The following is a 26,405-nucleotide window of genomic DNA, read 5'->3' as shown; positions in this document are numbered from 1 at the left end:
TTGTTTTTGATACGAAAAACACTGGTGTGTGAAAAAACATATTTGGGGACCTGTCTGGCTTCTTAGTGTCAGCATTTGACATAATATTCCAGAAAAATTGCAAAGTTTTCTGAAATATTAAATATTTATTTTGCCGTCTATTTTGGCGAACAGTTCCAGAATTTATTTTCTGTTCTGTTTCCGCATAAGCCAAACTGCTGTATACCTCAAGTAATTGATAATGTAGGTATAAATAAGTATTTGAAGTATATTTAAGATTTTCATGGAAGATTTTTTAATAGAGTATGGAGACTTCAGCTTTGAAGAAATCAGAGGCATCAACTTTGAGGAAACCAAGAAAAGAAGCCTTGAGTCCTTTTCGAAAAAGACTGACTCTTAGACAGTATTTCATGAAACATCCAGACATAATGAAATCTCCAGAAGCACAAAGGTAAATGACCATAAGTTGTCAGGTTCATATACAGAACCAAAATATTTTGACTGAAATGTAGTTTACAGTTAAGTGTGTATTTTAAAACTTCTTTTTCTGTCAAAGGGATGAATTTGTGCACAGTCCACTCATTTTTTCTGTTTTGGTTTGATATAAAATTGGCTTCCAGTCAAGAGAACAAAATCTATCTCATTTTTATTTCAGAGAATAACTGTTGAAGATTTCAAAGTCTTTGTATTTATAATCAAAGACTGTATTTCGGTTGTGTTAGTTTAAGCATGTTGAATCACCATGGTGGAAAAGCTATGTTAATATGCATAGTATAATCCTTTTCAAAGTGTGTTGGGGAGCTTACTTGTTAGAAATCTAATTGAGAATGTTTGTTTGTTCCTGATACTCAGGTAGTTTCACAGTGATTTCTGTCATCCTTTTGCTAGTCTTTTTGGATTATCTGTTGTGTAGCTTTCAGAAAACTGTTTCTTGATAGAAACAAATGAAAATCTATTCACCTTTTCTTTTGGCAGATAATAATATATATTTGGTTAACTCACTAATAACGGTACCTTCTAACCTAAAAGAATTTGTAGTATTGATTATCTGATGCTTTGGTCACTTATGCTTCCAACAATTAGCAAGTAGAAAACTAGAAATATCTGAATATAAGCAATTATGTAATTGTTCCGGAAGTGTTTTAGATAAAGAACCTCAAAAAAGTCTTCTACACGTTATCTCCTAAATAATTACCTAAACCGTCCATTTTTCCTCCTCAACAGAAAAAAGGCAGCTTACTTAACATGATCTTCATGGCTTTCAGTGAAAGATGGGATTTTTAATTTATCCTGGGCTTTTTGCCTTTTCAGATAATCTTTCGTATCTTATGTAATAATATTGCTGTATATATAATCAACGTTGTATACGGTATACTGTTCTGCCCACATTTTAAAGGTGGAAAACAGGCAGAAAAATAGTTTAGATTGATAAAGGGATCAATTTACAGTTTATAAAAAAGAGAAAAAGAGATTTGATTTGACTACAGCATTTTATGTGTGCCAGGTAATACAGAATTGTTTGATCTGGCAGAGACACATTTTAAAAAAAAATCTATGGCTGCAAATTAAAGCCAGGCATCCAAATTTGAAATAAAATGTTTTCTTCACATTAAGGATGATTAGCTACCAAAACACAGCAATAAAAAGAATGATACAAATTTATAGTATAATAGTAGACTCTCCATCTCCTGAACAGAGCGCGTGAAACACATTGTATTTGCTATAATAATCTGTTTGGATGATTCAGGAACAAATAACTTCGAACACAGAGCTAAACTTTTTGTAAGTGCTAAGACAAATATCTTAGGGAGGGTGGTAAAATGTAACATAGGATTTAGTGTGTGTTAAGTGGACTTAAAGAGGGAAAGCATAATTGCTTTTCTTGACTGCAGCAAAAATCCTTTTGCTAGAAATATGTCATCTGCTTCTGAGTTAATACAAGTCTGTGGATATGCAATGGGATACTTCTGAGTGTCTTTACCATGGTTTTCTTTTCTTGAGCTTCAGGAAAACAGTTTCATTTTTTGTTACTTCATATATTTTGGTTTAGGAAACACAAGGGACTGTTGCAAAAAGTAGCTCGTCACACCTTAGTGGTACTGCTGAAACCGGTTGTGAATAGTTACTTAAACCAAAAGAAGTTTCATCAAATGTGTCTTGAAGAGATGCCCTGGAGGTCTCAGATGAATATCTATCTGGCAGTTGCGCACTACAACTTATTTAAAAAGAAACTGGAAGAGCAATATAACATTGGAATTTGTGGTTCACAGCATCTGGACAGGTATATCTTACTGCATTATCAGTGATTGCAATTAATACAGAGGATTGTTTTATTGCCATTAATGCGAACAAACCCGAGTTACAATGTCGTCAGTCAGTTTGTCATATGAACAGCTCAGCTTCCACATGCAAATTGATTTACTATGTAACAAATTTGCTTTCCATCATATGGCAGGTGACATGCACATTTTTGGTTGCTCGCTTGACTGGTCAGGTGAAAGTTTCGAAATATACTATACTGTGCTATTTTTTGGTTCCTTATAACTTTTGGCTATCATTCATTATTTCTGATTCCTAAAGCTGCTGGAAAATAATCAAAACTCACTTTTGAGAAACTGAACTTCCTGTGTGTATCAAAATTCTTTTTAATATTATATCTGAGGGTTTTTTGTGCTTTTTTGCTTTTTCTCCTATTTTGCAGTTACAATATCTTGGATCCTGAACTATTCTCATTAAATAATTCTGGCACCATAGTGGTGAGAGAAGCCATAGAGAATAACACGAGAACACCAACTTCTCCTCTCCTTAAAAAGTCAGGAATGACCGAAACCCAAACTTGTAAGAACTTTTAAACACATCACCTTTAGAAAAACACTCACGCCAGTTTAAAGAGAAGATGTTTCTGGATTTCAGAAGTGTCCTTTGTATTTTATCTTTTTGGCATACCTAGTATAAAAGAAGTCATTGTCAATAATGGGGCATTTGTAAGAACTCTAAGCACTGTTTATTGTATTGATAAATATGTTACTTTTTATCAAGGGGTCATTCTTTCTCCTATACTTGAGTATCAAGTTTGTAAATTCTAATAAATTATTGATACTAGCTTTTGGTTTGCAGAAGCCACACTACCTAGACCTATTAAATTAATAATATTCCAGATTATTCGAAATGCAATGATAATTTTTATCAGTTTCTGTGGATGTTAATTGTTCTGTAGTTTCCTTTAGATTTCCTAACGGCTCAATAATTTCCTGAGTAATTTTCTAAGTCTTTCTTAAAATTATAGATCAAAGTTTATTATCGTCTTTCAAATTTTAGTAGAATAATGTAGGTTTCCTTCTCTACTGCTTGCTTGCCAGTGTTTTCCTGAGGCAGAGGCTACCTTATGATCAAATTTTTTACCTTGTACCACTTCTACTTCAATTCTCTGTCTTTCACATTTGGCTGTTCTATTATCCCAGCTATTTTCAATAACATTCTTTAAGGTTTCAACAGGAGCTGAATTGTGAAATATAGAGCTTTGATTACCTCAGATGTTGGTGATAACATACAAGTCAATGCAAAGTAGTCTTCCTAGCCACCATAAGTTCAAGGAGAAATCACAAGCCTGGTCTTTTCAATAGTGCTTCAGGGAACACATTCTTGCCACAGCTCTAGAGAGCAAAATTCTCCTATCATTCCATGTAGGACTTCCTCAGGTAGGAATCAACCATCCTCTTTGCCTTTTCCAAGGAGGTGTGACAAAAACTAGCAGTTGAATTCACTGGTTCTGTTTGCAACAGCTTACTTTTAGTTATACTCTCTTGTCTTGATGCTTACAAGTCACTGAGAACGAAGTCACTGAAAGTTGCTGAAAACTAATGAAAACCATGTTTCCTACCGCCTAGCCTTTGCAGCAATTCTGAATGAAAGAATTTCATGAGGCATGTAGTTTGCCATAGAGTTCAAATACTGTTTAGTTTGAAATCATCTTCTGCCTGAAACCTATAGCTCAGATATTACTGTATCCCACTACCATGAACCTTTGTGGTTCCCCGTGGAGGATATTTGGTATTGAATAAAATAATCAATTCTACACATACCACAGAATTTGTCAGAAATCTTCCCTTCTTCCTAACTTCTCCTTTTAAGAGGCCTCAGTTTTGGAAAGGTTCTTGGGAGCTTGCCACATGGTGATTTCTTCCTAAGACTTCTCTGAGGGTTGTGTTTTGGCTTTGAGGCTGAAAATTATTAGGTACACATTATTATTTTGCTCAAACTTTTTTTATCCCTGCTTCTCCCAATGCTTAAGTAAAAGCATCATATATTTTAAATATCATAACCTTATAAATATGATAACCTTAACATTGGCATTTCCTAACATTTAAGTATTTACCTGCCACAGGAAAATCCTAGCTGGCTGATAATACTTTCTTCTTTATTTTTTTGAGAACTTTAACTCATTTTTAACTAGTGAACTTTTTGTCTTCAGATACAGATAAATCTTCTGAGCACAGCAATAAACTGAGTGGAACAGATACTCCTCGAACTCAAACAACAAACGATACAGAAATATCCATCTCTCATTCCCCCGAAGAATACAACCAGTTTCTGTCAAATACCATTTTATTGGAACATTTTACAAAAATCTTTCTGCATTTAAGAAGAGCAGTGGTAAGATTTGCTTTCTTATTAAGCATTTTATTTATTACTAGGCACTGCATTACAATACTTACTTCTTTCTACATTAAAAAACCCACACTACAGAAACTTCAAAAAAACTGTAGTGGGAAAAAAGCAATGATTTCTCCTCTTCTGCAAAAATGCACAAGTACAGTGTATGAAATGTCAGGTGTATCACCTATCATAATGTATATTTCTATCAAACATATAATAGCTTATATAAAATTCCTTCTCATGTTTGTTAAATCTTTCCAAAAAGACTTGCAGACTTACCTTTCCCTTTACAGGTCTTAGTGAATGCCTTGGTAGTATAAACAGAAGGACCAGTGATTGAAAGGAAATGCAGACTGAGTACTCCTCCCATAAACCCCTCTAAAACCAAGTAAAAACACAATTATAGGTGGTGTGAGTTAGTTTTTATTTCTTATTCTCACACCAAAAGCAACAACTAAATTCAATTATAAAATAGCGCTTCTATAAAAATTTCCAGATTAAGGTTCTATAATGCTTTATATGAATTGGAACATTGAATGATGTGTTATTGAGGATGAGTCCATAGGTTGTAATTTTGAAAGATTACTTATATGTAAGCTTTGCAATAAAAGAATGAAGCTTTTAATTTCTGTATTTCCAAATAATAATTATATTTTGAATGATATGCACAGGTTCTTGCTCACCGTGGTGGCCACTGGACGTTGCTTCAAAATGCTTGTCGAGAACTTTGGAATTATACTCAAGAATTACAAATGATTGCTAACTATTCACATTCCCATATGGATGCATTTCCCATTACCAGAGGTTTTCTTAGGAACACCATCTGGTTGCCATTTTATTTGGCATCAGACATGATCATTGATATGATAACTGAACTACAAGCAAGCATGTCTCTCAAGGTAAAAACGTTTTTATTAAGACAGTATACTCTTTATTATCACACCTTCAGTAGAGATAGTTTTCTTTCTATTGCATTATATTCTGATATCTCCAAGATGTTCTCTGTAACAAGTTTTTAGAGCATTACAGTGTTTTCTAACCTTTATAATTTGATTTGTCCTAAAACAAGTTTGAAAAGAACATGTAGAATAATGTTTCTTCACTGTAGATTGTGGATCCTGAAGGAGACTTCTGCATTCCCAGTTGTTTAGGAGGTATTATGGATGAGAATGGTGGTTCTAATCTCCATCCACAGTCTCCCCTGGATGATGTGAATGTGGTTGACTTGAAATGGATATGTAATCTGATTCTTAAAACAATAGAGTTGTTATATCAAATGAAGAAGTGGGAAGCACTGGTACACATAGCTGTACAATTTAACATCTTTACACAGTAAGTTATACCAACTCTAATGAAAACTAAAAAGCAACGTTATTTAGTTACATATACCATTAATTTTGCTTAATTACTATACTTCGGGTTTTTTTCAGTGAGAGATACACAGAACAAGTGAGTCCACTGCTAGTGTATGCTCAGAGGCAGCTGCTGGAAAGGATACAGTACGTCAGTGGCCCAGACGGCCATGAATCTCATTTCATAAAATATCTGTCTGATAATGCACACAAGGTGAACCACAGATTTCTTTTTTGGGCACTGAATCTTAACGCGAACTAAATACAGAGAAGTACTTTCAGTGATTAGATTGATATGGTTTTTCATAATGTTCACAAACAGAAAATTATAATAAATTGATGAACATAATTGATTGAAGTGCATGAAAAGGCTTGTATGACATGATTCCAGCAGCAGCAGAGGTCTGAACTTGATGACCCAGAGAACATTTCTTCCATGCATCATGTACCCATTCCATTTTATGAACCTAAATCTAATTTCATGTTAGTTCTTGATGCTGCTCTTTTGAGCTGAAAACATTTATTTAGATATTGCACAATCTTTGTAATTAATTAAAATCAAATACAAAGAGATTGCTTTTTTTCTGCAGTGGAACACTGCTCCTGAAGACCAAAATTAATCAAATTGAGTTAACCCAAACACTAACAATACCAATAAAACCTTGAAATACTTGATCACCAACAGAAAATCCCTAAGCTGCTCAGCAACTTCTTCTCATTAAAAGCCATGGCTCTATATATTTAGTAACCTGACATTGCCACTTGGAAATTTTTCATGGAATTAGTTATTAAAAATTAGGTTTTTCCTTTTTTTTAAGCTAAGGTTTATTTGTAAGAAGTTTTGCTAGGTTTAGTTGCATGGTTGATATTTTTAATATATTTCTATTGCTAATATAAACACAGCACTTGAAGAGAAGGGGGAAAGTGGGGTTCGGAATTCCAAACAGGTTTGTTCAGAAAATGAACATGGGGTTCATGAGCCACTGCCTTGCCTAGAGACAGCACACTGCTGCCCAGGGCTTGCAGGAACTCAGAAGGTACTCCGGGTTTGCAAAGGGCAGTTGAGATGCTCTGTCTTGTTTCTCTGTAAGGCTGTTTCCTGCTGACTTCTTTCAGGCCCTGACATTCAGAAGGTAGTCCTTGTCTAAAAAAAAGGGTAGTGTGGCAAGCCACCACATACCGCTGTAATCTGAGCAATGTGGAAAAGTAATGATCGTTTTGAAAGACAATTTACAGACTAATGTTGATAGTAATAAGGATTGTTCAAAAAAGACATAATCAGTTTAGAAGTTTGGAGTGTATGGCTACATTTCACAACGCAGTGCCATTCAAAGGACCTAGAACTACCTCTGAATTGGCACTTTTGCTTCTGAAGTGATGTAACTACATTAGCAAAATAAAATGTCTGGGCTGGATTAGCCCTTTACGGAAATTTGGAAGTTTGCTTCTCTTACAGAGTTAGACTGCTTCTGTTATTTTATTCTGCTATTATTATTCTTTAGTATATATGACCTCTAAAGGTCCCTTCCAACCCAAACTGTTCTATGATTCTATGTCATTTCTATGATTCTATTTGCTTAGAGCTATTTTGTATATCCCTATGCAGCATTACGTTGTGCTTTACAGGCAGTGTGCTCTGTAGGCATACTTCCACTGACGGGTTCTTTGCAAGCATGCATTTATTCAGACAAAGAAAGGTGGAATATTTGCTGAACATCAACAAGTTGTTCATGATTATGGCAAATATGAAATAAGATACAAGTTGAATTCATTAATAACTAAACACTTGTATGTTACATCCAATATTTAGGTGTTGTGAATATTTCACCTCTTACTGACAAGGGTACTAGTCATGGGTCATTGGTGTCTTTGTAAATTAGTCCTCTTTTATTTTGTCATATGACTGAGTATTTAGATATCTCAAGAACCAAACACTGATTTTTCTGCATATTATTAAATTATCATGAAACAAAACTTGCTTTTTAGATGAGTTGCAGAAACTACATAGGGCAGAAATTACAGCTGCCTGTCGCCCATTCTGCTAGTGAACGGATTTTTCCTGGATGCTTTTTCTATCCTGAGATGACAAATGATTATACAGGTCAGAGCACATTTCAGTATTGCGAGATCTTTTTTCTCCCAAATCCTTTCCTTTTTTCCATACTGGATATTTTTTTTCCTCCTTATTGTAAGTCTTCCACTGCTCCTATAATCTGTTTCTTTTAATATAAATTCAGTTTTGTCTTCAAATTTTTATTCTTGATATTTTGGATGGATAGTAATGTTGTCAAGACCTTTCCAAATATATTCAGACTGTATCTGAAAGCAGAGAAAAGCAGTTGTCATCCAGATGCCAGATGACCTATAGTATGTTGAGTGAGCTTGGTGGTTTTGGTCCAGTTTTCCGTTGGTATTGTTGGATATCCAGCAATATACCCAAAAGTTAATGAGAACCTGCACTGTTATCAACAGAGTCAATAGAAAAACTGAACTATAAGGTGACAAAACACCTTTTTTACCCACAGTTGTTGTTCTTTCCACTCAGGATTAAAATGCTCTAGTCATTAATGGAAATTTGTAAAGCATAGTTCCTCATATCACACATATGTCAATGCATTGCACACAAGGCTTTGTGTTTAATTTAGCTGAGGAAAGTAATTAAACAATAAATAATGCTGTATGTAAGAACAGTAGATAATATTATGCATTCAGTGGTGAGAGCATGCCAACTCAGAGGTTTGGTACATAGAAACTACAGTAATTGTAATAAATATGATCAGCAGTTGTAGTAAAGGATTTGTTTCCAGGCATCAGTATCCAGAGCAGAGAGCTCAGCCGAGGCATGACCAGGGCAGATGGAATTCAGGGACTGTAGATGTCACATGACAACTGAAATATAACACTGAAAAAGATATAAATGCTCAGAAGTGTTCCTGGAGGTTAATAATTTTGCTTTAATTCATAATGCAGTAGGAAACAAAGGTGACAATTATGTTAATATATTTTAGTTCTAAAGTTGTGGAATTGTTCAAATATATGTTTTGCAGGGTGATATACTAAAAATATATTTATGTAATGCAAAATTTTTCTCCATAATTATTAATTCCTTTTAGATCACAGTCAAGCGAAAGCCCTAGTTTATGTACCTCTTGATGTGAATGATACACTGAAATGCTTTAGAGAAACTCTACAAAAATCTAAATATCACAGCAGAGCACTGAGACACAGCAGAAAACTACTTTCATTATTTCTTGCACACACACAAGGTGAGTTATTTATTGAAGTGTTTCTTAATAAAGTGTATATGCAGTTAAAACAGTGAAGAGTGAAAGGAATAGATTTTTTTAAATTCAAGTTTTAGTTATTATTGACAGAAAAAACATAGAATATAAAGTTATATATGAAGTTCTTTAAGCACAATCTCTATGTCTGATTTCCTATGATTTGTGTCTCATGGTTGGATGATAATTTTTTTTTTTATGCAGTTGTGTCATTTGTCTGTCTGCAGCAAAACCTCTGTCAGAGGACTGACTGGCAGATCTTCCCAAGTTTATTTTCTCTAACAGAGCACATATTTTCATTTGTTTTCACTGAACAATGAGTTCTGTCCAATGAGTTTAATTAGGAGACACACAGACAGAATCATAGTATAGAAAACCAGATAAAAATAGGGTACACAGGAATTGTATGTTTGTTCAAGTAATGTGTTTTGGAAATATTTTTGGTGATGGAAATAGTATGCTACTTCTCCAAACTGATCTTATAAATCACTTTTCTGGTCTAGAAAATGCTGGAAGAGCAATCAGCAGTCATGTCTCTTCAAATAGAAAGCTGGAATTTAACGTGGGAGCTGAACTGATATTTCCACCAACACCACGTGATGTTTCTCAAGAAAAATTTAATGTCTCCAGTATGGTTGAGAGTAAACCGATACCACAGTCACAGCTTTCAGTAATTATCTCTTCCTATGAACAAACAATTGGTAATATTTTTCATAAATTTCTGTTCTGCCTCTCTGTGTTCATATATATTTATTTCAGTGTTATTTTCCTTTGTCAGACAGCTATAACTGTCTGAAAGCTGGTTTCCAGAAATACACAACCTTCTTTCTGTTCATTCAGAAAATCTTCATTAGATCCAAAACAAATGACTACTTGGTTCATAACCACTACAGTTATCTCAACTTTTGAAAAACCATTACTTCAGTGCTGTTACACTGATTAATCACAAATCAAAAATCTGCTGTAATGTTTAGCAGATTAATTCTAAGTCCATGATAGTCCTTTTTTCTAGCAGACCTTTTGGATTCTGTGCCAGTTCACTGTAGCAGCTAAGACCACAATTTGCTTCAGAAGTTAGAGTAGCAAAAACTACCATCCAAAGCTGATTGTTTTTTTTACTCTGATATGGCTGGCTGCTAAAGTCAGTTTTTTCAGATATTAAGCTTAAGAGATAAGTGGGTTTGTGTAAAGCACATTCAGCCTATACAGGAAAAGAGAATGGGAGGGGAGTGTTGCATTTTATTATTTTTTTTATTACCTATGAGACCTAGTTGCTTGGCTTCCATCTTAGATTCTAGCGTGGCTTTACTCATGCAGTTACAGCTCAGCACTACTAATCTGTTTTTGCTGTGTGACAAAATAGGTGAAGTGTACCAGGTCAACAAATGCTGTAAGTGGTTTTATTTGAAGTAATAAATCCAGAAATGAGCCAAGGGACAGTGCTACTGTGTTGTATGTAAAATATACAAGACTAATAAATTTTTCAACATCTATTCTTGCATTGAATTACGTGTGAATGCATGACTACTTCTCTTGCAAAAATTTGTTCAAGATTCAGTAACTGCTTTAATGATGTGACAATATTTTTTTCTAATTGATTAAAAAATAAATAACAGGAATCCTTGCAACAAACAACCAGAGAGACCTAAAGGTTCAGGGTCTACATGAACTTGGAAATCTTCATTTTTATGCTGGCAACAAAAGGTACATAGTTGCTGGATTAAAGAGCATTGTTTCATTTTTTTTAATCTGCATTCATATATCCTTCAACTGTCTTGTAAGTTCTTGTGCTGTCCTCAAGTCCATATAACTTCTTTCATCTAACTCACTATTAGCTATATTTTATGAGGGTTTTTTTCTATAAATTGTTTGTTTTTCTTAGCTAGTAAACTGCAATTAAGCAAATATATTAAACATTTCTATGTGCTTTTAAGAAGTAGTATCTATTGCTTGACAATTTGATTTTAGTATAAGTCCCAATAAGTCTGTTGACCAGGAATGATATCTTTCTGTGTTGTAGAAACTGTATTTCAGTTTTTGACCTAATCAGAATTAGTTATATCCCAGGCAATAAAGGTAAAATGAAGCGAACCTTATCTTCCGCTTTAGAAAATGTCAGCAATATGATGTGGAAGTTTTTTATGTGTTACAGAGCTGCTTTTAAATATTGGTGTCAAGCCCTTGATGAAACACTCAACATGGCTGATGCTCTTAACAACTGGCAAGAGTTAGGTTTTCCAAAAAATGCTACGGACTGCTTTGCAGTTGGAAGATCAACAGATATTAGTCAGAAATTTCTTTCTCAGGCTGGAGTTTGGGGATGTTTACATGCAGCAGTCTTAGTGGCTAAGATAGCTCAGTAAGTATTTTATCTATATATGTATTCCTTTCATACTTTAAACAAATTTCTCATCCAGGAGAGTAGGCAACTTGAAATTAATTTAAAAACGCTAACAAGTTGCTATAAAACAGACTCAACAAAAGTAGAGGAATTTTTCCTTTCAGGAAGAAAGTGATCTTTTTGAGGATATTATTTGTTCCCTTTTCTGGAGTGCTCATCTTTGATCATAATTGCAGCTGTATATTATATGGAGAGATTGTTGAAATAAAACAAAATGATAAAAAGTCATAAGCACAATGATTTTACAGTCATATTGATTTTCAATTGAAATATCACATCTCCCAAGCCTTTGCACATATTAAATATTAATGTATCTTGAGGGCAGATTTACTGCCTAAAGTACTGATTTTCTGGTGAATTACAACTAAATGAAATTTGAATTACTGTATTAAATTCTACCATCAATAAATATTTCCATCCAGTACTCCTTGACTGCTGGTAAAACGCTATGGATATAATTCTGAGCTGTTCCTCAATGTGTTGTACATTATAAAAATGTAAAAAAAAAAAAATTTAGAAATATCTAAGCCAGCTCTAAATTATCTGAGAAGCATTATACCCATGAAAGGGCAGAGCTTCATCTGAGTAAACTGTCTTATGTGAGAAGCAGGTCATATTAATAGAACTGTAAAATGTCTGTAAACCAAGGCGGCTTTGAAAGTATTAGCATGGGTAGTTTAGGATGAAATGACATTGCCGCACTCAGAATTAGTACCCAAGAGGTAAAGGAGTGAACTTGATTCTAAACCACAGGTCGTCTAAATCTGAGCTGTAGTGCAGTCTCAGGTCCAGTTAGGCAAGACCCAATCCCAAGCAGCTTCTACAGGTGGCTGTGCCACATATTTGCTGCAGTGTATGCTATCCCTTTACTGCTAATACGTCCATTCCAAATCCTGGCAGGGATCTGGAGGGAGCTATCTTCTCAGCTTCTCCCTCAGGCAGATCTTTTCTATTCTGATCTGACTTGGGCTGTTAAACATCTTTCCCTTGAATTGCTCTTTCTAGAGCAACTTAGTCTCAGGCTGTAAAATGCAGATTAAAAGATTCTAATATTGTATTAAAGATTTCTAATATTGTAGATCAGAGGAGTACTCTGCTACCAGGATGGTTTAAAGCTCTGATGAGGTACTGTGTGGGATTCATTTAATCTCGCTAGACACCTACCATGTGTCAATCTGCATGTGCTAGTTATCTTAAGTTTCCTTTATGGAAAGAAATACACTTTAAGGTGTGAGTTGCTTGACCTGCTTTATCTTTCAGGTTTTGTATGAGATTAATTTTGGACTTAGATTGATGGTTTCTCTCCTCTAACTTTAAAGAGAATCTAGACCATTCCCTTTGTCTAGGCATGTCTTTGGTCAAATGCTTCTTTCATTGCATGGCACGGCTGAGCACCTATCTACAGAACAGGCAGCTGTTTTCCAATATGGAAAACATCTAGATTGTGTTAGTATCGTTATTATACCAGATAAAAAAAACAGTGTGAATAATTTATATTGATGGGCACATTCATATTTCTTGTTATTTGCTGTACTTCAGGTATATAACAACATCAAAGATGAGATTAAGAACTAAATACTGCTATTTTTCTGCTATACTTTTTAAGGTAAGAATACAATTTCAGTTAGAATTCATGAAGTTGACGAATTGCTTCTAATATTTAAATCTCAATAACCCTCTATTAAAATATTTCTCTTTTCATTTTGATTGCAAAGTAAAACTGGAGATCAGAGGTAGTTGACAATTTATGCACATTAGATTAGATGTTTTTATTCTCTGTTTTTTAACATTATTCCTGTGTGATAGCCTAAAAATTATCACTTCAATAAGAGGCTCGTGTCTCAGAGAAATAGTAAAATACTGAGAAGTGAAGATGGCTAAAATATTTGGCAGTCAAATGTATTTTTCTTCTCTTGAAGTGTTCTACTCAGGAAGAGCTGGATGACAACAATAGCAGAGTGCTCTCTGTCAGATCTGTATAGTGTCTTCACAGATTGTGATAAGTTTTCAACCAGAACAGACTCTTTAGAAAAAGAATTTTTAAAATATTTTGTAGCATTGAAAGATATTGGTTTGTAATAGTAAAACCTCAGCTCTGTAAGAAATTTGCTCTAAAAATAGGAATAATCAAAATTACAATTAAGTTTGCAAACTGTCAGAAACCAACTATAGAGGAAAAAAGGGTTTCAGTTTACTTTTAAAAGAAACTTTCAAGATACCAGTAACCAAAGTGATATAGGAAAAAGAACTGTGAGTATTCTGCCAGTCAGAGTCCACTGGGATCAATGCTTATTCATCCCACTGCAGCATCAGGAAGTTGGTTGGCTTCTTCCAAGACAAACCAAAGCGGTGTTCAAATATCTTGTGCCAGCCATGGTTGTGACTGTGTGACCTGTGCTAGGCCATGTTTAAAACCTCATTAAGTTCAGCAGAGGGAGAACAAGTTGAAGAAACAAAGGTAAGGGAGAATTTTGACTAGCTTCTAGCACTGTAATTGCTGGTGGTACAAAACTGGACAATTTTGATTCCTGCTTTTGACAGAAATAGTAGTAAGCATTTGTTCCAGTTGTATAATAGTAGAAATAATTGTGACTTGACTGAAGTGGGTCTTATATTAATTGGGATAGGAGCCACTTGCAGGGCGAGTGTCTTGAAAAATGTAATCAATTACTGTCACTGTACCTTGCGAAGTTCAAGCCCATAATTTGTTCCTTGATTTGGAAAGCTTTTATAACCTTATTTAAATTCCACCTCTGGTATAGGCTTTAGACTTGTTAATATCTCAGATCTGAGTATGCAAATGCATATTTCTCTAGCATATCCTTGCTAATTACAAGATAAACACAATTGGGAAGGAATATTCAACATCAGAGACAATGCTAGCACTCCTCCCTTTTTAAAGGAGGAACATTTAAGTTACTTCTTTAAAGTTCACATCAGTTTTAAGTTGTATGACTTAAGCTATGCTAGCTGACCTAGTTAAAGGTGGAACTAACTTTTAACTGGCCTTGAAGTCAGCAACTCTCCCAGAAACAACAGCTGAGGTGATGGCCAGGCAAGGACCTAAGGCTAAATAAAATAAAACCAGCTTTCTTAGCTTATGGGGAAAATAAAAAGGTTTTTCTTCTGATGGAAGACATTTTCCATGAAACATCTTTGGACTGGTAAAGAAATGTTTGAACACATCCCCAGAATCATCTCAACAAATTTTTCTTATGCATTATCCTTGATTATGGAGATGTTTGAATAAATTATTAAGTTCTTAATGTCTGCCGGTCAGTGGATTTCCCTATGAATTATCCAAGAATTCTGTGTGAGAACCCCTAGTGATTTATGAGTTTTTTTCCTAGTGCTTCCAGAGATTTATTTGGGATGCTTTGACTTGGAATCTGAGAGAAACAACATTGGCTTTTTAGGAAGATATTTTTGTTACCTGGGGAGTACTTGCTGAGGAATCTTTCATGATTATTGTTCTACACCTAGATTAGTTTTTGTCTTTTGCTTGTTCTATGAAATATTCTTCTTGGACTATTTACAGCCTGTATTTTTTCCTCCATCAAGTTCACAGATAAAGCATTTTACTAAAAACATTTTTCATGGTTTTGTCTAGAAACAACTGGATACTTAAGACATTGACTGAATTTCATTTAAGTCATTTATGAGTCTCAAGGGTTAGAGTTTTATAGTGTTTCACTAATGCCTAGACATCTTTCACAAGTAGTTCTTTGTTATGACTTTCAGACCCTGTTTAGAGCTTCTCTTCCACATCCGACATCCGACTGTGACTTTGCACAATATGAAACAGATATGCTTATTCCTGGTATTGACTTGTTCTCTGATCGCTACAGAGCTGATATCTCTACTGTAGTTGCAAGTCTGAATTTCCTTATGTTTGAACTACATTGTGCAAAAGAAAATTTAACAGTAAGTATTATTTTTATACTCTGGAAATTAATTTTAAGACATGAAGTCTTATGTATCTGTGTGGGTGTGCCTATGAGATACCTCAGAAGCTCTAGCAAAATATCTGTATGGTTAGGTTCTGTGACACTGAGAGAGACAAGGTATAGATTGCTGCCTACAATTTTTAGAATATGCAGGGTACTTGTTTATTCAGGAAGATGACAATACATGGTCCACTTACCTTAGGCATTTTAGAGGAAATTTCCTGCTATATGCAGTTTGAAATACACTGTACTGAGAGTTCCTTTAAATGCAGTATGTCCAGAATGCTTTCAATAATTTTACTTCAGTAAATAAAAGTACCTTCTGCCTTCCTCCTTCTCACGTTCTGTTATTTCTCTTTATGGAGTGTTTTTACAGCTTCCCTCTTATGTTGATCATGTGCTTATTTCCTCCATTTAATGACTGACCACCTCCACTTTAATGCAACTTCTTTCAAAGGTGCAATGCTGTACATTGGAATAAATAGATTGAATTGCTTACTACTACTGAAAACGGTGCAATTCTACCTCTGTTCCTGTTTGGTCCTGTATGCTTTAACAGATTTTCATGTCAGGTGATGTTTGTATACCTCTATAAATCAACTCTCAGCATGACAGAAAACTCCCCAGCAGAAAAAGTAGATAGTTTTCTCCTGCTTTAATGAGCTGAATCTGCTTATGGAAAGGTCCTGCAAATGGCAAAGCTGGTGCAAGGGAGGGGAAAAGATTGCATGGCTGGCGGCAGGGGATTAAGGAAAGGTTAGGGAGTAGAGATGGAAGAGGAGTTAGAGAGGAGGAGGCAGCAAGATGTCACCCCTTTATTGTCAGCAAGCCATTTGTTGGATTGATTTCTTCTGGAACTTCAGGCTAAGCATGTGTCTTACCTCCTCTTGGTGCTTCTTTCCATCTTGCTTTACAGGAGTTCACTTTGTTATTAAGCTTTGTCTAACTGCCCTCACTATGGGAGAACAAGTGAGATCAAAGAGCAGACAGTTACCTGGAGGCAGGGACACTTAATTTGACTGCTTGCTTCAAGTCACCATGCACATTTTTGATTCTTTCTGCAGTTGTACCAGCAGAATATAGATCCAGGTCATAGATCATGGTCAAAGCAATTGCAGTTTCAGCAGGATGAGAGCTTCATTTCCACTGAATGTGTGGGAATGCTTTGGATGGTGGGCACTAAGTTGATTTGACGCTTAGATCAAAATACATCAAGATTCAAGTTTTATTAAAAATAAGACTTCAAAGATTAATTTCGTTAAACTACTTCAAATATCAGTTGGAAACTGTATGGGTACAATTAAAACATTTGCCTGAAGCATTTGTAATCCAAATTCAGAAGTATTAAGCTACTTTATGAAAACTAAAAGTGCATTTGACAAAAAAGTAACAATGCTGTTAGCATTTTCCAAGCTTGGGGACATTTTAAAGTGAGGAAAAATGTAAAAGCTGAACAGTAATTAAATTTTAGAAGTTCTTTCATTTTTCAATAACCAAATACATCTGTTAGGAATGAATCTGATTTTTCTGAAATATTATATAATAATAAATGCAGTGTTTGTGTACTTTACTAGAACTCAGTTTTAAAATGTTTTTTGTTTGTTGCCCCTACAAAAACTTTTATTTTGAAATGAATGTAAATAGGTTTGTTAATAAGTTTCATCACCATCCAGTTTATTTTACAATCGGTATCGTTTCACTTAGTTGCAGGACTTCATGGTGTTTATTTTATTAAGCTTACAGAATTCCATTATTCTGCTACTTATACTGAAAAAACTATGGCATCAAAATGCAGACAGTTTTAGAAATCCCTTATATCGACAGCTTTCCAGTAGGTTTACTCACTTATGGTATAGTGAAAAAACCCACCTTGAACACAGAGAATAATTTGGGGAAACCTCACTTTCTACACTGCGAATCATATATAAGATAGTATAAGGGGTTAGCTTTAGCCAGCTGAAGAACTTTTTAACATATTTATCCTTCATAGAGCATAAAAGAAGTAGTGGCGGTACGTGGCAGTGAAAGCAGTACTCCTGTATTATCTATATATTTGTGATATATAATTGCCATGTACATTTCTATAATTGTACCCTTTCTGAAATTTATAACTAGATGAACTTGTATTTTCCTACAGATTTTACCACTGTTCACATTATACCAATATATTGTTTCTGAGATTTGTAAGGACCCAGCTAAATGTATTGAAGGAAGAATCTTCAAGGTAATAAAAAACCCCTTTATTTTTATCACAGCACATTGTATTTCAAATAAACTTTTCATTTCTTTGTTAAATGTAGCCAATTTAACATTTCTTCATATATCATTACTATGAAAAGTAATGCTTTGAAGTTCAGCTGTTGCTTAGTGATTCTTAGCACAACAGATTGTAGAATAGACTACTTTCTAAATGCAATTATTATTTATATTCTCAGTTTCAGTAGGATGTAGAGTTATTTATAGAATTGTACTGTTAATGTCCTACAGAGACTGTTAAGTACTTCCATCATTTTTTTTCTGGTCTCCATTCAACAAGCATTCTCCTTGAAGATATGATAATAAGGTTTTCCCTCTTACACCCAAACCTTTTACTTGGTATTTTTTGTCTTGCTCCACATTCTTTTAAATGTTTTCCTAAGTGCAAAACATGAATTAATTTTGTTTACAATGTTCACTTCTGGGTCATCAGTATCATGGTGGAACCAGGTTGTCAGACTTCTGGGAAATGACAGAATTCTGTCATTTCACTAATGTTCGCTGTTGGTTTTGTTTCGTTTTGTTTTTTAATCTCTTGGGTTTTTTTTTTAAAGGAATCTAACTTGTAGTAAGAGCTAAAGTATTATTGGTTTTAGATATTTTCAGGAAATGCTGAAACGAGTTAGGGAGAGTAGCTGAGTGCTATGAGAATAAGATGAGTAAAATCTATGAAACAGGTTTTGATAAGGGACTGATCTTGGACTGACACTCAAAGTTCTAGCCAGAGGAATTAAATTCTTTTCCTTTGTCAGGACCAAGTTTTTGAAGAATATGTTTTGGCTTTTTTTTTTCATTTTTGTTTTTAAAAGTAAAAGACCTGTCTTTGAGATTTCACTTATTTACTATAAAATGTAAAAGATTTCTTTCCACTGAAGAACATTCTCCATCAATGTACTATTCCAGTAGCCAAATCTACTTGAAAATTACCTTTGAATAAATTTTATTTTGAGCAAAAATACCAAATGAAAATTATTTCAGCGAAAGTCTCTGTTATTTTTTCACAGATTAAAGTACTTACAGATATAGGATTTTTTACAGAGGCCTTTCATGAACTGTCTTTGCTTATCTGTGGAGAGAGAATTCCATGGAAAATACCTGCAGGATACAGAAAAATTGAACAAATGAAGGTAAACACCAGTAAAGTAGAACATTGAACTATAACACTCAATTCTCTTAATGAAACTGCATGTACTCCATGTTTGCAAGTTATTACACATTCCTAAAAAGTTCCTAAATTTCTTTCAGTAGGCAGGTCAAAAAGTAGGCATTGATGACATTAATTTCTCCCACTGATCAGCAGGAACAAAACAAATTTTGAAACATATGTGCTGTCTGTTTTATACAGTGAGTAATGCAGATAATACTGTTGAAAAAATAATGTGTGGTTTCATAGGTAGACAAAAATTATGGACAGAGTTCTTGCCCCATTAATGTCAAAATTACCACTGCTCCAGCCAGGAGCAGGGCAGCTGGGGCAGCCCCGAGACACAGCCCCAGGTTAGCCATACAGGGCCGTGGGGTCTGGCTGAGGCTGGGCTGGGATCTGGGCCCATGGGTGGGTCTGGCTTGGGCAGCCCATGGCAGGGCAGATCTGTGGAGAGCTGTAGATCGGCCCTGCTATGTGTTGCTGGGGCAGGGGCTGATGGCCTGGGGGGCTGACGTGGGGTCCTGGCTGGGGGCAGGGTTGGGGGAGCCCCAGGAGATGCTGGACAGTAAGAGCTATCTGTGCCCTGAGAGCCTTGACAGTCCCGTCACCCCAAATCAATCTCTTTGATTTTCTCCATATCTAAAGCCAAGTGGTGATCCTACCTTGATCACTGATGTGCTACAAGGTTATGAAGCTGTTAAAAACTGACCTGAGCTTATTTATCTTATCTGTGAGCATACCTGTGCAGGCAGATAGAGTCCAGAGCTATCAGGTAAGCCTCCCCCATAACAATTATGTAGCCTTTCCTTGCTTTCCAAGCATGTACCAAAATAACCTAATGAGCTATTGCTGGACAGATGTAATCAAGGTCTCCCTTATCTGAGTGGTGCTTTTGGGTAGGTGTCACCCCGTGACAAAATAAGTATGCATGCCAGCACTAGGGAGCTGGACTGAACATGTCATAGAAGATGAGTGGGACAGGTCGGGACACCCCTTTTGACAGCAGCATGGATTTAACTTGATTGTACAGCCACATTCTATACATGCAATAGGATGATATTTCTAATCTGGTGATAAGGCTGGGGCTGAAAGGGGAATGCCTAACCCACCTACATAACTTCACATTTGCTTCCCTTACCCTGTGTTGTAGACAGTGAAGCTGGCACTGCAGAGCAAACTGAATTTAATGAGCTGTTTTGAAGGGAAATTTCCCCTCTCCCACCTCCCCAGACCCTGAGAGGGAGTTGCCAGCTGACCCATGGCCTGACCATCCTTATACTGCAGCCTCACAATGGCTATAACCAGCATGGAGCAGCAGTATCTTTTTGGGCAATAGCCAACAAATCAATGTCTAAGTGAATTAAGAGAATAATTACATTTAGGATAGGATGTCAAATGCTTACATTTAAAAAAAACAGAAATATGGACAAGCACTCCTCCTAGAAAAGCCTGCAGTGGTACTAGGTTTTAAATGAAACATGAACTTAATAAAAAGTAAAATTAACATGTTTACCAAAAAAGGTGAGCTTTTAAATTTGCCAATGACACTTTCATACTAACTGCATGGGAAGATAAGAAACTGAAATCTAGTGATTTTCTTCAGAGCACAAGCTACATTACATTCTCACAAGGTTGAGCCAAAAAAGAGTTATCAGCGTCCTCACTGGAGCTGGTTCTGCAAAGCTCCCCTGTTCATGGCTACAGTAAGGAATGCATTTACTCTTTACTGATGCTAGTCAGGTTAAAATGCATCCTTTTTAAGGAAAGGACTCCTTCCTCTTGTCTGAAGAGCTCACAGAGTTAGGATGAGGTCTGGTTCATTTGTCACTTGCCTTTTTCTAACTGGGTTCACAGGTGGGTGTTCAGGTGAACAGCAGAGGAGGTTCAGCATTAGGTCTCTGTTTAGGGTGTGATGCACGTAGAAGCTAAATGCTTGCTGGACTTTTGCACAGCTCTCAGAATAAGAAGGACCCATGTACCAGGGAATGACAGAGATGACAGAAGGCTACATCCGGAGTATAGAGTTAATAAAAGAGTTAATAAAAAACACATAGAACTCAAGTGACAGTTGTGTATAGAGCTCTCAGTTATGACGAAGGCTGGAAATGATCTTTTCCTTCCCCTCCGTATATTGATTTGTCTCTTGGTGAAAAGGTAAAGTTTTTTTGAGCAAGAACTACAATTAGGGTTAGGATTCAGTTCAGAAAATTGAAGCACACATAAAAGAAGAAATAGTTGTTTTTAGAGCCCTCAAGGAGGCTGAGGTCTCAAGTTCATCTTGACCTGTAGCTCTTGTTTTCATTCCATTCACGGATCTGTGCTCCTGTGAATAGCTGAGGAGACATGTGCTAACTCTGGAGTTATGTTTGGTATTCAGAAATGTAAAGAACAGAAAGGCAATTGATAGTTGGTGTCTATAGAGCTCCTAGAGTTTGGAAAAGGATTTTTGTTGGTTTGTGCCTTTTTCTCCCCTTGCTTCAAGTTGAAGAATCCTGGTGAATGGCATAGGAGATGTAGGAATAGTTCTGGGTCTCAGGTTATGGTTCAGAAATGTGAAGCCTGTAGAAACCAAGTAATTGCTGGTATTTTCAGAGCCCTCAAAGTATATGTGGAAATGTACTACGCTTGTCCACTGCTCTGCTAACTCACTTATTTTATACCCATGTTGTAACACATTATTTATTTTGGTTTCGTCCATTTTGCAGGCCTTACGGAAATTTGACTCCTCAAAATCTCTCCTGACTGTTACAAATTTACAGGTAAAAAAAATCTGAAAGAGCTAAAAATTTTATGCTAGACATAAATATTTATTTCTCTGGCACCAGGTAGAGATTATTTGGTTCAGAAAATATACTTGTTATTAGTAAAAACCATTAAATAGAAAACATATTCTCCTCAACAGTCTACCATTTCTAAATTTTAAATTTTATGGCTGATCTCTCAAGGAAGAGGAAGTACCGTTATCACCATTTTTCAGATTGGAGACCTAATATGTACAAATCTGTGACTTGTATGTGCAAATCATACTAGTAGAATTATTCAGGTTTTGTCATGACATGTACGGTCTCGTGTTTGTCCTGCTAAAATACCGAGAACATCCGTCATCTAGCCTTGTAACTTCTATCAGTCAGAGCTGTCTTCATAGATTTGTCCTAATTCACATTGGGGTTGAAATCCATTTCTGGTGGGGGGTAAATGGTGAATCTGTAAACCAGTTAGTGAACAGTCATTTCTCATTTTAATTAAAATCACATGTTCATCAATGACTTCTTTTTTGGTTTTGAGTTTTAATAATTTATTTGCCTTGTCACAGATCGATTGAGCCAGTAGGGGTAAATGTTAGCAGAATGTGGAAAAGAAGCTGTACCATAAAAACAAACTGATAAAATAGAAAACCCCCACTTTTTTCCTCCACTTTTCTCTCTTTTGTTTACAGTAAGCTTGTGTGTCTCCTACAACAGTCAATATTAGAAGACAGAAATGAGATATCTCTCTTGACAGCTTTTGATCTCACTAGTTTCAAATTTATTTTGAAGTTGTGCTTTATCTTGAGCTTTTGATTTAAACACTTCACAGTCTATGTGGGGCTCTCATTGGTCTCCTTATGATTTTGCAAAGCTGTGTAGAACTTCAACTTCTAAATTTCTTAATCTAAAGTGGGAATATTAAACTCAAGATAAAATAAGGATGCTATAGCAACTAACAAAAAGATTCTGTGAAATATGCTAAAATGGTCTGATACACGGATTTTTTTCCTTGCTTAATCTTTCTAGTCAGGGTGAATTGTAACAACATACTTTCCTTGAGTTGGGATCTCTGAACTACAGATTTACCTACGTATTTTTTGTGACCACCTTAGCTCAAAGAGTTCTATGTACAATTCTGAAAACTAGAACTCACACAGGGTAACAGCTATAACTTCATAGATGCACCTTCTACTGGAAACTGATCACTGAGGCTGGAGCAGGTGCCACTAAGGGGTGAATTAAGTTTGGAAAGGAAAATAGCAACTCATCTGTAACAGCTAAGAGCATATTACTATTATTATTAATTGTTGACAAACTTCATTATTAACAAAAGTAGAATATGCTTTGAATAAGAAAAATTTAAAATCTGTCATTTCAAATAGTCCCAATTGTTAACTGTCTTGTAGGTACTGGAAGACATATTTAATTGGAGACTGTCTTCAACAATGGTGGCACTGTGCAACCAACAAATTATGGATAAATTAACCTTAGCCAAAATGCATTTAATCATTTGCCTTTCTGCCACAATAAATAATATACCTGAAAAAGTGGAAAAACATGTCTATTCTGTTGATAACAGCAGCTTGAAGGAGCCAAGCAGAATTACAGCATCAAATGTAAAAGGTAATTATAAGGGTGGTGGAAATGTGCATGTATTCTGCAACTTGTTTCAAGCATAGTTTTTCCACCTTTAACTGCATATGAATTAACGTGTAATAAACAATATTCATATTAAATGTTACTGGAAGAATCAGTCATTATTGAAATAATAAGCATTAAGATTTTTCAAGTTTTTATTTTTTTTGCTAATATCTCTAAAATTATTAGAGCTGTACCCCATTCTTCCTCACTTATTTTGATATTGAAAGTCCCAATTATCAATAGAGAAAAAAGGGGCATTTTCTTCAGATTACTGAGAATGCTTTGGTTCTGTGTCTGTTATCTGAAATTTCATCTGAAATGTATTTGACAGTTGATGCTGGTAAGAATTCAAGACAACAGGAACAAAGAGGCACAACGGTGCAGCTCGTTGACTGTACAGATGAATTAAATATGGCCACGCTGAAGGTAATTTTGGTTTTTAGGAAAAAAGGCTTAAGAAACTCCAGGTTGTTCCAAAAGCATTGCTAATGCTTTCAATGTAACAGAAACTATGATGGGAGGATGGCATGAATGAGGGGACTAGAAATTTCTGTTTCTAATCTAACTGTAATCTTACTAGACATACATGCAGTCGTGGTGGTTTGGTCAGGTTTTCAAACAGTCTAGTTTATGCTGCATAAATGTCCATGGGAAATATTGTCACAATCAGATCTCAGTATGACTGTTTCAGCGACTGAATGGGATTTCAAGCATAAAATAATCTCCTTTCAGAGGGTGGCAACTGTAGGACATGTCAGAGACTCTTTGATGGGACAGTATGCTCTACAAGTAAATGGAAAACCATTCCCTACCATATGTGAAATGTCTCAGATTTTTCATGTTCCCCTTCTGATACTTCATTTTGGAGAAAACACCACAGCTGATTAGCTTCTTTGAAGGGATTTGGTTGGTTGGTTTTGGTTTTAGTTTCTGTTTCGTTTTGTTTAATAGAAAACTTAATGCTTCACAGTTTCATGTCACAAAAGGACCAAAACTGAGGGCTAACATACTCTTTCAGAGAGGTCTTCCACTTTGGAAATATCTACTTTTGGACATTGTTACAAACAAAGTAATGTACAAAATACATCTGGAGAAATGGAGGATGATTTTGTATGGCAATTGTTATATGCCATATACCAGAAACTTGAAAGTTTTAATATAGCTTGAAAATAACTTGAAAACAGCATCTTGAAAATAACTAAAATAGAAATGTTGAATTAATTCAAATGGGGTTGTTTAAGAGACATAATATATTTCTTACCCTGCTGATTTTTCCTTTAACCATTTTATTCTTTTTTCCTTTTTTTTTAAGTAGAGTTCTGAATAAATCAGGAAACGGTCAAAAAAAGATATTGGATGATACAAACCTTTGAATTATTTTTTAATTCTGCTGAAATCTCCACAACTGAGATTTTATTTAAGAGTAACTTTCATTCAGATTTGGTTTTCACAGCTTGTTGCAGCTTTCTTTGTCAGAAAGACTATAAATTACAGGTGAACTTTCAGGATACATACTGCACTCAAGGATATGTCAAAGTATGCATAGAAAAGGATGTAGTACTTACTGAAACATCTTTAATGTTGTATTTTAATATTGTATTTCATTGTTTAAAATTACTAAGTATAGTAAGAAGTATAGTATAAAATTATCAAGTATAGCTATAAGATGAAGAATGAACATTTATTGAGTAATGTTGCTAAGCAATAAAATATGTAGCTAAGCATAAATTGCAATAGTACAGGCACAGTGAAGATGTTGCTACTTTCAACACATTGAATCTGCAAACCTGAAAAAAGCAAAATTAACCCTGCCCCCGCTATTTATTAAAAAGACATATTGTACTCAAATTGATTTGTTTTAGGGTGCAGTGATAGTAGGCTAGAACAGAATAAAATATGTAAGAAATTTTGTATTTCTTTCATTATGTTTTGAAATCATACAAAGCTGTGTTCTTCTCTAGGGTATTTTATTGACAGAAGCTGAAGAAAGTCTTAGCCATCTCGTGCAGAAGATACAGGACAAATATGATGGGGAGATATCCTGGTGTTCTGCTGAAGATTTAGAAGCTCTTGTTGAGGCCAAACTTCAGCTTGCTGCTATTTCTCGGCAAAGGTATCAAGCAGCTTTCAGGTAAGTAATACTATGAACAACCTTTTGTTGCACAGCCTTGACTACAGAAAATTAAAAAAAACAATCCAGCAATTTTTGCTTTGAATCTTTGTCTACATTAATGTTCTAAATCTTAGTAACCAGCCATAACAACCCCACTAGTATATATATCTACAAATATAAGTTACACTGGCAATTTATTTTTTATTATTGCATTATTTTAGTTTTTAAAAGAGCATCAGTTAGTGGCCTAGGATTTCTCTGTGAGGTGTTTTTGTGATACAGTGTTATACAAAATCAAAGAAAAAGATGCAAAGTTCACTGTTTTTGTTAAAGTCTGGATATGTTAGGTCATGCATTTTTTATAATTTTAAAGTGTACAGCAGAGCACTAATGTTATCTCTGAACTCCTGAATTCTCCTTTGTTCTAGAATGCCCTGTGTTACTGTCCTAAGAGAACATTACCTCCTGATGTACTAATTGCTGTCAAATTAAAATGTTAAAATTACATTTTAAAAATTAATTTGATTAAAAAGCATTGAAGTAACATTTAACATATTTAACATTTAACATTTAACAGAATAGATTAGAATAGGCATTAATTACATTGTTAGTGATAGTGTAAAATACTGTTGTATTTGCATGATCTGCCAGATATTTTCTCTGAATTATAATTTCCAAATTCTGTGGGTTTTTCTGAGGTTCTGATTTATTTTGGAGAACTTCATGAAATTACAGTTGTGCTGTACTTTGAATATATGGGACATACAGATATATATTAACTCTTTCTAGATTTTAAAATCTGAACATTGTTTTGGTCTTTTAGCTAGGAGGATTCTTCTGTTTAACGTACCTATAATTTTAAATTAATTTGTATAAGAAGGTTAA

The 26,405-nt window shown here is 35.0% G+C and overlaps 1 protein-coding gene across 1 annotated transcript in view; it reads left to right on the top strand.

Moving 5' to 3' along the window:
- CFAP54 (cilia and flagella associated protein 54) overlaps positions 1-26,405 on the top strand; it is a 118,953-nt gene that overhangs the window by 62,631 nt on the left and 29,917 nt on the right. The window contains 20 exon segments of the mRNA XM_075090088.1: positions 282-430; positions 2,030-2,260; positions 2,681-2,817; positions 4,451-4,632; positions 5,307-5,534; positions 5,744-5,967; positions 6,066-6,201; positions 7,974-8,088; positions 9,101-9,253; positions 9,772-9,969; positions 10,885-10,972; positions 11,421-11,627; positions 13,209-13,275; positions 15,411-15,593; positions 17,754-17,840; positions 18,877-18,999; positions 21,725-21,778; positions 23,173-23,389; positions 23,739-23,833; positions 25,369-25,538. Of these exon segments, the coding sequence (XP_074946189.1) occupies positions 282-430; positions 2,030-2,260; positions 2,681-2,817; positions 4,451-4,632; positions 5,307-5,534; positions 5,744-5,967; positions 6,066-6,201; positions 7,974-8,088; positions 9,101-9,253; positions 9,772-9,969; positions 10,885-10,972; positions 11,421-11,627; positions 13,209-13,275; positions 15,411-15,593; positions 17,754-17,840; positions 18,877-18,999; positions 21,725-21,778; positions 23,173-23,389; positions 23,739-23,833; positions 25,369-25,538 (3,044 nt within the window).

This window comes from Phalacrocorax aristotelis, chromosome 1, assembly GCF_949628215.1.
Source record: "Phalacrocorax aristotelis chromosome 1, bGulAri2.1, whole genome shotgun sequence".
Classification (NCBI taxonomy): Eukaryota; Metazoa; Chordata; class Aves; order Suliformes; family Phalacrocoracidae; genus Phalacrocorax; species Phalacrocorax aristotelis.
This window is presented reverse-complemented; position numbering and strand designations above follow the sequence as displayed.